At 29.1% G+C, this 13,959-nt stretch overlaps 1 protein-coding gene across 3 annotated transcripts in view; it reads left to right on the top strand.

The window, feature by feature from the left end:
- LOC114317604 (uncharacterized) overlaps positions 1–13,959 on the top strand; it is a 47,982-nt gene that overhangs the window by 11,123 nt on the left and 22,900 nt on the right. For all 3 annotated transcript variants that reach the window (XM_082878864.1, XM_082878863.1, XM_082878865.1), the window contains one exon: positions 7,237–10,044. In XM_082878864.1, the coding sequence (XP_082734990.1) occupies positions 7,372–10,044 (2,673 nt within the window). In that variant the 5' untranslated portion in view covers positions 7,237–7,371. The remainder of the gene's footprint in view (positions 1–7,236; positions 10,045–13,959) is intronic.

Below are 13,959 nucleotides of genomic sequence, written 5' to 3'. Positions count from 1 at the left end.
TTCTTTAAAATAGAAACAAACATATCAATGGGTTTCATTTTATACAAATAGAGTTCAGAAAATAACCCACGTAATTGAAATATTAATATAATTTATAAAACATAAACTTGTATAAATAAATAATGGTAAGTCAAAACATACGTAAAATATATTATGGTAACTCAATATATAATATAACTCACTTTAATATTGACTCTTACTATTTTTTTTCTTATTTTTACTACCTTCTCATAGACGTTACTTCACTCTCCTTTCCTATTTTCTTTTCCTTTCTATTTCCTTTTCTCTTCCTTTCTCTCCCTTTTTTTCCTTTCTTCTTCCACCCAGTGATCACCTCCTCCCTATTAGGGAGGTAAGAACGTCCGCTAGCCAACCCGTGACAGCGCGTATCCTATCACAGATTTGATAATAAATTATATAGACTTATATTTATTTTTAATAAATATTTAAGATAATTATATTTTGATTTAATTTTCTAATATAACTATATAAACAAATTAATTCCTAATTAAATTACACTTTATCGTATACCAACAGAAAATTAATTATTTATTTTACTACCACACTTATTATTATTATTATTATTATTATTATTATTTATTTACTCTTACTTTTATATTTATTTATTTACTATCTTTAACTTTAATTTGGCCCAATTAGTATTATAATTTCATATTTCTGTTAATTTGACCCCAAATAATAATCCCTAATTAATCCCATATTTGATAATCCAATTCCAAATTAGATTCTGTATTTATTATTATTTATTTAATAATATATTATCACATACAACCATAATACTAGTATAAAAATTAAGGGAAAACTTAAATTTTCGAGTTGTTACAATCAGAAAGGCTCTATGTGGTTTTGGTCTAAAATACAACTGTTAATTTTTCCATCCAAAGTCATGGAAGGTGTATCACACACACTGTTTTTTAAAATGACTTGATTTTCTAAAAAAAAAAAAAATTGAAATTAACTCAATAAAAAGATAATTTTATCTCGATATTCTCCAAATCTAAAATTAAATTAAGATGTAATTAAAATAAAATAAATATATAATAATGGATTGGTCTAAAATATAAAATATAATTAAAGAGTGATTTAAAATATTATTAAATTAAAATATAAAATAAATAATTATTAAGGATTGATCGAAAATATAATTAAATTAAAATCAGATTAAGATGTTAGGAATTACAAAAAATAATTAAGGATGTATGATTAATTGTGATCTAAACTATAATTGATCTAAAATATAAACTATAATTACAAGAAATAATTAAGGAATTAAAACTAGAGTAAAAAATTAGAAATTATAATAAATAATTAACAATTTATGATTGATTATGATTTAATTGAATTGATGTTAGAAATTATAAATTATGTGTATGAGGGAGAAAAAAGAAAATATACATAAATAAAAGACATAAGATGTAACACCCTCAGAAAACCCCTTCCTGATCCTGTTCTCTGGGCATTCCCACCATACGATACATACAAACAAGTGTAGGATAACAACTAGAACACAAAATTCAGTACATTTCTTCCTCCTTGAACTATTTTTCAACAATTACAATTTTGATTCCTTACATCGTCAGAATACAACAAAACAGTTCAAAAAGTATAAGACAATTACAATTGTGTAATTGGGGCGCCCTTCCTCATATGTCATTCCAAAACACTAATATATGCACAACACATAATTACAGCTTATTTAAACAAAAGTCAACAAGTCCCCAAAAGATTAACAATCAACTCCACAAAAGATTTCTTCATGCCAACATCATTCCTTAGTGGCCGTCTCATCTCGAATTCCTGAAACTGTTAGCTTTGGGGTGAGCATAAGCTCAGTAGGCAATGCATTTAACAATTTACATAGCCAATTGAAAGACTTATGATCACGCAATGCAACTTTGAAATGATATATATATATATATAAAATAATTAAAGATGTATGAAAGGGTCCATTTATGTAAATGAAAAGATGTAATGCATGAGTCTTGTTCTATCTTTATCCGCATTTCAATTGGGCGGTAAACCAACTATGACATTTTAAGTAAGAGCCGAAAGTAAAAACATACATATATAGCAGTAATTTTGTATACTGAAAATAGTCCCACATTTGTCGGCTCCGAAAACGGCAGGGCGATAGGTACCCAAAAACATTTTTACCTTCCACATTTGCCGGCTCCATAAATGGTAGGGAGTGGACACCCAAAATCCTTCGTTTTTCCACATTTGTCGGCTCCAGAAACAGCAGGACGTGGACACCCAAAAACATTTTCTCACATTCGTCCGGCGATATGCGCAGACAGGGCAATTGGGCACCTTCACTCCCTGCATGGGTACCAATTACAATATGCAATTCAACTTCCAACCCGACTCACTACCCAGACTCATAGACCATTTATCGCCTTTTTGCGTTCAACCGTTTTCACAAAAGTAGAACCAAAAGAAATGAACAATGCATATGATGCATGAGTTTGTAAATAATGCATTTTTCCTACAATGATTTCCATTCACAGCAATCTCACAACTTCATATGTCCAAATTAGTGGATTTAACACCAAAACTTCATCCTTTCAAGGAAATATATATAGAGAGAAGCTTAAAGTTTTACAATCTCAACCTCAAAATCAAGTAATTACACTCAATTTCATGTTTTTGAAAACAATTGACCAAAGCCCCTTTTTATGAAAAAAAATTGGAAAACTAGGGTTTGAGAATAATGAGAAAAATTGGGGTTTTCCTCTCCTTGATAAAATTGAGGCAAATCATCAATCATAAACAATGATATTTCATCATAATAAGTGTAATTCCTTCAACAATCACAAAATTTCACCCTCATTGTTCTCAATCTTTAGTCAACAAGCTCAAATCAATACATATACATATATACATATATATACACACACATGAATAGCTAATGAAATTACCACATAAGCTACTCAAATTGAAGATATAAAGAGTTAAAGACACCCCTACCTTAAAATGGTGGGTTAGGGTTACGAATCTACAAGAAACTTCGACAAAATTGCAAAACAATTGGTAGAAATCTTGAACTATGCCTGCTTTTCAACCTTCTTGAATGATTTGGGGGTGAATCTTGGGTAAAAAGATGAGAAATCAAGAGTTTGGAACGCTAGGGTTTCGGGTTTGGAGGATGAGAGGAGAAGAGAGGCAAAAAAATAATGTTTTTGGGCCAAAAAGTCACTTTAACAGGTTTGAAATCAACCTGGTCGCTCAAGCAAAGGAAGCTTGTTTTGAGCATAGAAAAGAAGCTCCCAGAATATCTGAAAATCGCGTAGTTTGCTCACGCAAAGAAAAGCTCGCTTGAGCAAGATTGCTTCGAACACAGAAACTTAAAATTCAAACAGGCATAACTCTCTTGTTCGGACTCCGTTTTAGGTCGTTCGGACTTTATTTTAGGCCGTTCTTGTGTCCAAATTGAATCCCCGAAAACAAGCTTTCCAATGGTTCTAGTCTCACATTCAAATTAAATGTGTGGAAAAAGAAAAGTGCAAAAGAGTAAAGGTTGGTCAAAAATGAAAACTCAAATTTGGGGCTTTTGATCTAATCTTGCCTAAATACCTTGTTAAGACTTCAATTAAGATTCCAAACATCACCCAAGGGTCCTCAATTATAATATTTAAGGTTCACTTGTCAACCCATCAATACTAAGAGTTTGACAACCATGCAAGTTTTAAGGTGACGAACACCAATTACACCAATTCCAATACGTATTAGAATTCAAATCATTACATAAGATTTAAGGTTATTACAATCATTTCAGATTTATAATTAACGAAGCTAACAATTATATTTCTGTTCAAAATTATATGGGAGCTTTCTTACTATATTTGAACAATACGGAGAGCTAAAATGTTCCAATCTCAAATCACGAGGAAGAAAATATAATGTAAATTTGGTAATGACCATAGAATACATAATTATGAAATATTGGAGTCAATAGATTTTCGGCCAAGAGGGGTGAACAAACCAATTTTAATTTCAAATTGTTCTTTTTTTTTTGGATAAATAATTTCAAATTATTCTATTTTCAATTCGCCAATTAAAAGTTTGTCTAATTTTGTTAGGATTAATAGTGAAAATCACAAAAATTCACGGGTAAATTACACTTTGCATCCCTACACTTTGCACTAAATTTCACTTTGATCCCTATACATGAAATCGTGACAGTTAATCCCATGTGCTTCTGGTCAAATCCCTTTTTGATTCCTACACGTGAAATCGTGTCAATCAATCCCCTGCACTTCTAGTCAAGTGTCAATGTCTCCTATTACTCCATTGTTTAAGTCTTTAACATGAATTCAATCTTATGACAAGTATGTGACTACAAAATGAGGACAATAGAAGAAAATTATCCTTATTTTTATATAATACAATATATATGTATGTATATGTTTGTATGTTGAAAATTAGGACAAAGAGTAAAGAAAACAAAACTCTTTTGAAATAAATAAAGGTAGTAGAGAAATCAAAGAATAGGGAAGAGGAATAGACAAAAGACTGTATTACTGTGAAAAACACGGTTTCGTGATTTCAATTTCTACAACAAAAAAAAAAACCCTAATTTGTCTCTCTAATGGTTCATAATTAGTGTTTTGTTTTAGTCGAATATAAATATGATGTAAATTTTGAGATGTGTATAAGCGGGAAATATGGGTGATCTTCCTCTTTTGCCCTTATTTTGTAGTCATATGCTTGTCGCATTCCGTACTAACCTCTATTAAAGATTTTTATGGTAGGGTAACAAAAGGGGGACATTGATACTTGACTAGAAATGTAAGGGTGTGCAGGGACCAAAAGATTTACTAGAAGTGTAATGATTTGATTGTCATGATTTCATGTATAAGAGCTAAAGTGGAATTTGGTGCAAATTACAAGGGTGCAAATTGTAATTTACCCAGGAATTTTTTAAAAAATACAACTATTCACACATTCAATAAATTAGAAAATATAAAATTTTAAAAAGTGTGAATATTTTTTAAACGTATTCATAACTTTCATACTTTCTAATAGTTAATAATATCTTAATAATTAAAAGTACTATCAATGTTCAGGTTTACAACATTCACACCTATTACAAAATTAAGATGAGTCTCATTACAAAATATTTCTCAAAAGTATGAAATTTTATGTGATATTTTTTTCACAATTTCAAATTCTAAACAACTGTATTTTTTTTTACATTTTACATAATTATGAATTTAATTGAGAACGATCTCGCTGAGTAGTTATAAAAAAGGGATTAAATTCATTTCACCTCCTACGATTTAAATATAATCAGAACGTTCCCATGTGATTTTGAAGGATTAAAGTGTCGCTGTTAGTTTTTTCATTCAAACTGACGGAAGGTGTATCACACCACTATTTTAAAATGGATTTAGTTTTCTGAAAAAATAAAATAAAATAAATACAAAAAGGATTAATATGTCAATTAAAACAAAATAAAATAAAATATAATTAACGATTAATCTAAAATATAAAATATAACTAAATATTTTAAGTAAGAATATAAAATACATAATAACTAGAAATTGATCTAAAATAAGATTAATTTAAAATTAGATTTAAAATTTAGCAATTACAATAACTAATTAAATATTTAAGATTAATTGTGATTTAAAATATAACTAAATTAAAATCAGAATAAAAATTCAAGAATTACAATAAATGATTAAGAATTTATAATTACTCGTGTTTTAATTGAATTAATGTTTAAACATTATAAACTATGTGTATTAAAGGGTATTACAGTCATTTTACATCTCTAGTTAACTATGTTAATGGTTGCACTTTAGTTCAAAATCACATGAGATCTTTATGGTTATTTTTGAAAGGGTAAAGTGCTTTGGTGTCAAATCACAAGAGAATAAAATAAATTTTTTCCTATAGAAAATCTATTTTTTTTTAAAAAAAAAAATAGATGTATATTTTAAAAGTTGTAAGATTTTAAAGTTTTGAAACATTAAAAAAAAGAAAAAAAGAAGAAGAAGTCTTTCATATAAGCATGTTAATCAACTAGGCCTAGCCTAGTTGGATACTATGGCTTTCCTAATTGGATTTAGTCTCTAGGGGAGATCATAGGTTTAAATCTCCTTAAGGGAGTTAAATTAAAGAGGCAAAGACTTGACTTTGTAAAAGGTGAAAATGTTAACTCTCGTAGGTGTTAATCTAACAATTAACAATTGATTTTAACTGATCAATATATATATATATATATATATATATATAAGCATGTTGACCAAAATAAGGATAAAATTGTCATAAAAAAACATCTAATTTCAACAAAAGGATTTCTAATATAGAATTCATACACATATAGAATTTATCGCATCACATTTTATTTCCATAATATTTATGACTAAACAAATTCTTGAAAAGAGGCTTTTCACTAAATTTTCATACACTTAAATGGATTCTATTTTGTTATGATTATTAATGTACAAATATTTGTGAATGCTTTATGTAGTATCTACAATTTCCCATCTCTCCTCAAGTGTTTCTCTTGTGTTTATCATATTTTCAGAACTAAAAAAAAAAAAAAAAAGGAAGTTTTTGGTAGAGAGATCAATGTACATTAAACATTGTTTGATTCACAAATTTAGAGAGAGATTTAGAAAAGAAAAAAAAAGGGGGTAAAATATGAATGAAAAAAAAAAAATGTTTTTTTTTTTTGAAAAAATTGAATTATTTTTTTTTTATAAAACTGGAAATTTTGTGTTTATAAAGGAGCATGATGATGGAACATTGATGTATAAAACTAAAAAAAAAACTTTAAAAATGAAAAAACTGATAATATAATCAGGAAAAACTGATAATGTTCTCGGTTTTATTGAATAGCTGAATCAAACCAATAAATAGAAGGGAAAAAATGTTTAATCCTATGCTCTGTTTTTTTTTATCAGTCAGTGAAACAAATATCTGGAACATTATTATTCAAAACTGATAATGTTGTTTGTTTTATAAATTGGGAAAAAATAATAATATTCTCAGTTTTATTAAATAGGACTTATTGGTTCAAAAATCTTAGATAAAATCCGAGCTAACATAATATTTGTAAATAGGGCTTTTAAATAATTAACTCTTTCTACATAGTTAATGTTAATTTCTTTTTTGTTTTTCATTTTTCTAATCAGCAAAAGAGAGAATTTTATCTTCACTTTTTAGTTCTCTTCTTTGATATCTCTCCTTTTGTTTTACCTGCAGATATAGATTGATAGAGCTTTATCCTTTGAAATTCGAATCTCAAACTAGTTTCTTCTTCAATATTTGTTTCAAAAAAAAAAAAAAAAAAGTCGAAAGAAAAAAAGAAAAAAAAGAAAGAGAAAAGGTGGATTGAAAATGAGTGCCCTGCAAGGTGTATTTTCAATTGTAGGGGCAATTGCAGGGAGAATAGTTGAGCCAGTGATCCAATTAGTGGTGCTCCACGTTGGTTTTGTTTTTCAGTACAAGAAGAAGCAGAAGAAACTGGAAGTTGAAATTAAAAACCTTGAAGAGCAGAGAAAACAAATCGAAGAAAAAGTTGATGAAGCCATTACTCGTGGTGAAGAAGTTGATGAACCTGTTTCAAACTGGCTAGCAGAGGTGGAAGAAAGAGTTCAGAAAATTAAGGATGACAATACTATTAACGCAAACATGCAGTGCTTTAAATTCTCATGTCCGGATTACATCTCGCGCTACCAAATGAGCAAGGAAGCCGAAAACAAGATGAAAGAAGTAAAAAATCTCACTCAGAGTGGCAATTTTAGCATAGTTGCACATCCTAAGCCATTTGCTCAAGAACTTCAATTCCCATCATCAAGTGCAAACTATGCAAATTTTGAATCGCGAGAATTGGTTTTCAATAACATCATGGTGGCATTACAAGATTCCAATGTTAAAATGATTGGAGTATATGGAACAGGAGGCGTTGGTAAGACGACAATGGTCGAAGAGATTGGCAAACAAGTGAAAAATGGACTTTTTGATGAAGTTGTGGTGGCAGTTGTCTCTCAGGACGCAAATGTGAGCAATATTCAAGGGCAACTCGCTGATCGCTTGAATCTGGAACTAAAAGGGGAAACTGAAGTGGGAAAAGCAAACCAATTGTGGAATAGATTGAACAATGGGAAGAAAAATCTCATTATATTAGATGATATGTGGCAAGAATTGAACTTGAAGACAATAGGGATTCCTATCACTGATGGAAACAATTGTTGCAAAGTTGTGATAACGTCTCGAATCCGAGGTGTGTTGGAAAAGATGCATGTTGATAGATATGTTCCAATGCAAGTATTATTAGAGAAAGAAGCATGGGCCCTATTCAAGATGAAGGCGGGAAATTCTGTTGACTCTCCTGAACTCCATGATATAGCTGATGCAGTCTGTAAAGAGTGTGGAGGCTTGCCGGTCGCTATACTTGCAGTTGGAGCCGCATTGAAAGATAAGAAAAAATATGTCTGGGAAGATGTACTTGATCAATTCAAAGATTCCATGCTAAAGAATATTGCGGGAATCGACCCAAAGGTGTATGCTTCCTTAAAGTTAAGCTATGATCGGTTAGAATCTAGTGATGCAAAATCATGCTTCTTGCTATGTTGTTTCTTTCCTGAAGATACTAATATTTCAATTGAGGTGTTGGCGAGACATTGCATAGCGAGAAGTTTGCTTGGACAAAACACAAATACATTAAGAAGAGCAAGCCGTCGAGTACTTACAGTGGTCGATATCCTCAAAGATGCTTGTTTGTTATTAGAAGGCAAATATGAAAACTTTGTCAAAATGCATGATGTCATTCGAGATGTTGCCGTTTCAATTGCAAAAGATGATGGTAAGGAAATTCTAGTAAAACTTGGTGTCAAAGAGTGGCCCGAGAAAGATACATGCGAATCTTACTCAGCAATCTCATTAAGGTTCGACAACACTCTTGAGCTTCCGGATTATTTGCTATGTCCACAACTCCACACTTTGAGTATACTATCGAAAAGGAATATCAGCAAGTATCTTTTGCTTAATGTTCCTGATAGGTTTTTCAGTGGAATGGAGAAACTTACAATTTTAGAATTGAATAGAATCTGTATGTTGCCTCCATTATCTCTTGCAAATTTGGTTAACCTTCGGATGTTATGGTTACATGATTGTGAGTTGGGAGACATAGCTATACTCAAGGATCTAAATAATGACCTTGAAATACTTAGCCTTCGAGGTTCTAATATAGAGGTTTTGCCATCAGAGATAGGACAATTGACTCATCTTCGGTTGTTAGATCTGGAAAAATGTTACCAGCTCACAGAGATTCCACAAGGTGTCATATCCAATTTGTCTCGCCTGGAAGAATTGTACATTTTAGATAATTTGACACCATGGGAGGCCACAAGAGGCAACGAGGAAAGAAGCAAAGTGAATCTTGATGAGTTGGGGAATTTGACGCAATTAACCACTTTACAGATTCACATACCAAATGTCATGCTATTGCCCAAGGACTCCTGCTTTGAAAACTTGATCAAGTTTAAAATATCAATGGGTAAGGAGTACGATTTTTCTAGAACTTATTCAAAGTCGTGTAAACTTGCGGGTGTTACCTTAATGGACAAGTTAATCATTTTGTTGATGAGAGCCGAAGAACTACATTTGGAAAAAATTGAAGGTTTACAAGAGGTGCTGCATAACAGAGGTGAAGAGGGGTATTTGATGGAACGTCATGGATTAAATCCATCAGGGTTCTTCAATAATTTAATTGAATTAACAATTGCAGATTGTAGGTTGAAATATCTCTTCTCCCTGTCCTGTGCAAGAGGATTTCCACGACTTCAGACACTACAAATAATTGGTTGTAAGATGATGGAAGCAATAGTTGGAATTGAAGAAGAAAAAGATGAAGATGAACTCTCAAGTCAGGTAATTAATTTCAGTCAGTTGAAATATTTGCGTCTCAAGAATCTACCCAAGCTCATAAGCTTCTACCCCAAAGTGGAGAAGATGACAACATCTGAAGGAAATTCTTCTAGCCAGGCACAATCTTTGTTTAATGAAAAGGTATGCTATATCAATACCCTTTTTATTTGCTTTAATCCATTATATCTAGTTATTATAAAATGCTTTATGCATTAGGAATACAATCAAACAATGCTAAGGTCTTTTCAATAAAAATCCAAATTGTTACTCTCTAAAAAAATCACCAAATTGTTTGTCACATAGTGGCAAACATAAAATCATTACAAATTAAGATTTTAAAAATAAAAATTATGAATAAAATTACTTTTTAAGAACAAAATATTTAAGTGGTCAAAAGTGTCATTGTTTTATGTTTAGCGATGAAATTAGATTTTTAGTGATGAATTATTATCGTATTTTGATCAAAATTTGTCTAAAAAAGTGAACATTTTATGAACCAAATTGTTTTCCCTTAAAGTGTATTTATTAATAACATTTTTAAAATTTTGAAGCAAAAGTCTGTTTTTTGACTTTTTAACAAAAATTAGTCCTTAAATATTTCTCACTTCATTTTGGGGACAAAAATTTGATTTTTAAAACTCGCTCTCCGTTCCCTCTATAAATGAAGAGAAATATCAATTATTTCTATTATTTCATTTCCACGTCAAATTAATTAATCATTTTTTTTTTTTTTGTCACCAAGTATTCCAAATGAAGTTTTAGGGATTGGTTTACTTTAGATTTGCCACTAAACAAAACTAATGTGCTCCAAGCCTCCTGCCCATAATCTATATGAAGTAAAATTTAGATTAAGCGCCAAAGCATTAATCTATTTTTTATTTTATTTTTATTTTAAATGTTAAAAACGCATTACATAGAAATATTGGTCCATCTAACTGTATACAATATTGTGACTTTCCAAACTAGTTCAAATTTATGTTGACAGGTAAATTAACCTAGCAAAAAACATATGCCAGCATACTTGTTTGATTTTTTTTTTTTATATATATATAAATCAATAGAAGATTAATTATAAATATGAGAAATCTTATATCAAATTGGAAAATTAAAATTCAACAATAGACCAAGCCATATATTGTATCAATGGAAAATGCCAATTGAGTTGTGATACACGCACTACAACATATAAGAGTTTTATAGATCAAATATTTTGGTCTCTAAAAGTGAAAATTTTGTTGTAGAAGACATTTATGGACTAATTTCTATTATCGTAAGGTTAGTCGCTAAAAGGTCGTCTCGAAAAGCCAAAAATAAGGCTTTTATCGACAAAATTTTGAAAATGTCACTAGTAAATAGACTTTTAGAGACAAAATAATTTGGTCTCAAAATAGTTTATTTTTTGAGACAAAAAATTTGATCCCAAATAGATAATAATTCATCACTAATGTTCAATTTTCGTTACTAAAAATATAATAACGACATTTTTCTCAATAAAAATATTTTATTCCTAAAAAATAATTTTATCCCTAAATTTTGGTCCCCAAAGCCTTAATTTTTTGTAGTGACGCAGTAGCTTCAAAATTTCCGAAGTCTTAATGTTTATGCTATGAAAAACTTTTGAGACTCCAAAAAAGGTTCTTTCAATTTGATCAACAACAATGGTATGATCTGTTAAGTGTCAATTTCACAAATCTAGTCATATAAAACATATCTGTCTTGCCACATCATTTTGGATGAATTATAATATTTAAATGGTGATTTTCTAATATTTCTATTATAAAATTTAATAGTAAATGGGATTCAAACTCAAATATTACCATCAAGCCTAGACACCAGAAAATATACTCTTAATTCTATAAGTTTCTAATTTCAATATTCTAGGAAGAATTTAATATGTTTTTAAGTCCAGAAATTCTACAATACACACCATTTAAAATGATTATTTTAATTATGATTTATGCGATCATATGCATTCTTAGTTATGTCATCTTCTTTTTTAATTATGATCGATTTTTTTCTTTAGTTATAACATTATTTTAGTTCTGATTTATGAGATCTTTAGTTATAAATTTTTTTTCCAAATTATGACTCAGAAAGTATAAAATTATGTAATTTTTTTTTCTTTAATTATAATGTACATATTTGAAGGGCGTGTATCATAAAATTTTTCTTTTAAATTTGAAACAACTTTTTGCCATCTAAAAAAAAAAGGTTTGAACAACTTTCTTCAACACAGCACATTTTCCAACTAAAAGTGAAGGATTATATAATTGTATGTTTTAACTGAAGGATAATTTACCTATAAATCTCATCTTGAGGAATGGTGATCTATTTAGTCCTAAGAATTTTTTATAGACCAATTAGACCCATTGATTTTGGAAAGGTAAATTTAATATATTATTTAAAAATTAAATTTATAGTTATACCTTTATTTCTATTATGTTCCTTATCTTTTTTGTCTTTTGTGCTAGAAAGGTAAGTATACAATATATGAGAATCAAATTTGGAATGAATTTTTATATAATCTTTTTTATTTGAAAAATATTTCAAAAGTATTACAAAAATGACTTAAAATATGGGATTATTCAAACATTCCAAAAAGATGTGGGATTCTTCAAATATTTCAAAAAGAGTACAAAAACTACTCGGTAAGTTTTTGTTACATGTATAATTTCAAACTATAATACTCCGATGTAACACTCAAACGTAACACTCCAATGTAACACAAAAGAAAAAAAAAAAATCTTAGTGTAATATCCTAATGTAACACATAAAAAAACTCCTTACTGTATTTTTCTAAACGTAACACTTCAATATACCACTCTAAAAAAATTCCTTAGTGTAATGCTTTAATATAACACACAAAAAAAATTCCTCATTGTAACACTCAAATGTAATACACAAAAAAAAACTCCTTAGTTTATTTTTTCCAAACGTAACACTCTAATATAACACTTCAAAAAAACTTTTTAGTGTAACACTCTAATGTAATACGCATAAAAACTCCTTAGTGTAACACTCTAATGTAACACACAAAAAAATTTCTTAGTGTACTTTTCCCAAATGTAACACTCTAATATAATACTTAAAAAAAAAATATTTAGTGTAATACTCTAATGTAACACACAAAAACTCCTCAGTATAACATTATAATGTAACACACAAAAACCTTCCTTAGCGTAATTTTTCCAAATGTAACACTTCAATATAATATTCCAAAAAAATTCTTTAGCTTAACACTTTAATGTAACACAAAAAAAAAAAAAAAAAAAAATTGATGCACTTTTTCCAAACATAATGCTCAAATGTAAAAAAAAATAAAATTAAAAAATTAAAAAAAAATTCTTAGTATACTTTTTCTCAACGTAACACTTCAATGTAACACTAAAAAAAAATAAAAGAATATGAGATTTTTCAAACCATTCCGAAAGGCGTACAAATATTCCTTAGTAAGTTTTGGGCAAATGTATAATTTCAAACTGTGAGTGTTACGTTTGAAAAAAGTACACTGAGATATTTTTTTAATGCTTTTGTGTGTTATATTGGAGCATGTTACATTAAAGAGTTACGTTTGAGTTTACATTGATTTGAGTGTTACATTTGGAAAAAGTACACTATTGATTTTTTGTGTATGTGTGTGTGTGTTATATTGGAGCATTACGTTTGGAAAAAGTACACCAAATAGTTTTTTTTAATGTTACGTTGTTACGTTTGGGAAAAGTATACCAAGAAATTTTTTAGTGTGTTACGTTAGTAAAGTGTTACATTAGAGTGTTAGGTTTTTGTTCATAATGTGGGATTTGTCTTAGAATGAAGGACGATCCAAAACTTCTATAGTGTAAATTGTCTAAATGTGTAATTTTACAATTTGAGAAACTCACTTTTATTCTTAAAAAATTAAATTCAAACATGAAAGTGACTACTCTTTTATGTAATTTTCACTTTAATGAGACTTTTAGGTTCGTAAGTAAAAATGGAGGACTAAACCATTCTGAATATCACATTTTAAAATTTATTAATGCTTCACCCTTAACTGAATTTAGGCCATGTAATTGA

The sequence above is a fragment of the Camellia sinensis genome, chromosome 7 (assembly GCF_055761805.1).
Source record: "Camellia sinensis isolate YWXY chromosome 7, ASM5576180v1, whole genome shotgun sequence".
Taxonomy (NCBI): domain Eukaryota; kingdom Viridiplantae; phylum Streptophyta; class Magnoliopsida; order Ericales; family Theaceae; genus Camellia; species Camellia sinensis.
The sequence above is the reverse complement of the archived record's forward strand: the minus strand, read 5'-3'. Positions and strand labels throughout refer to the sequence as shown.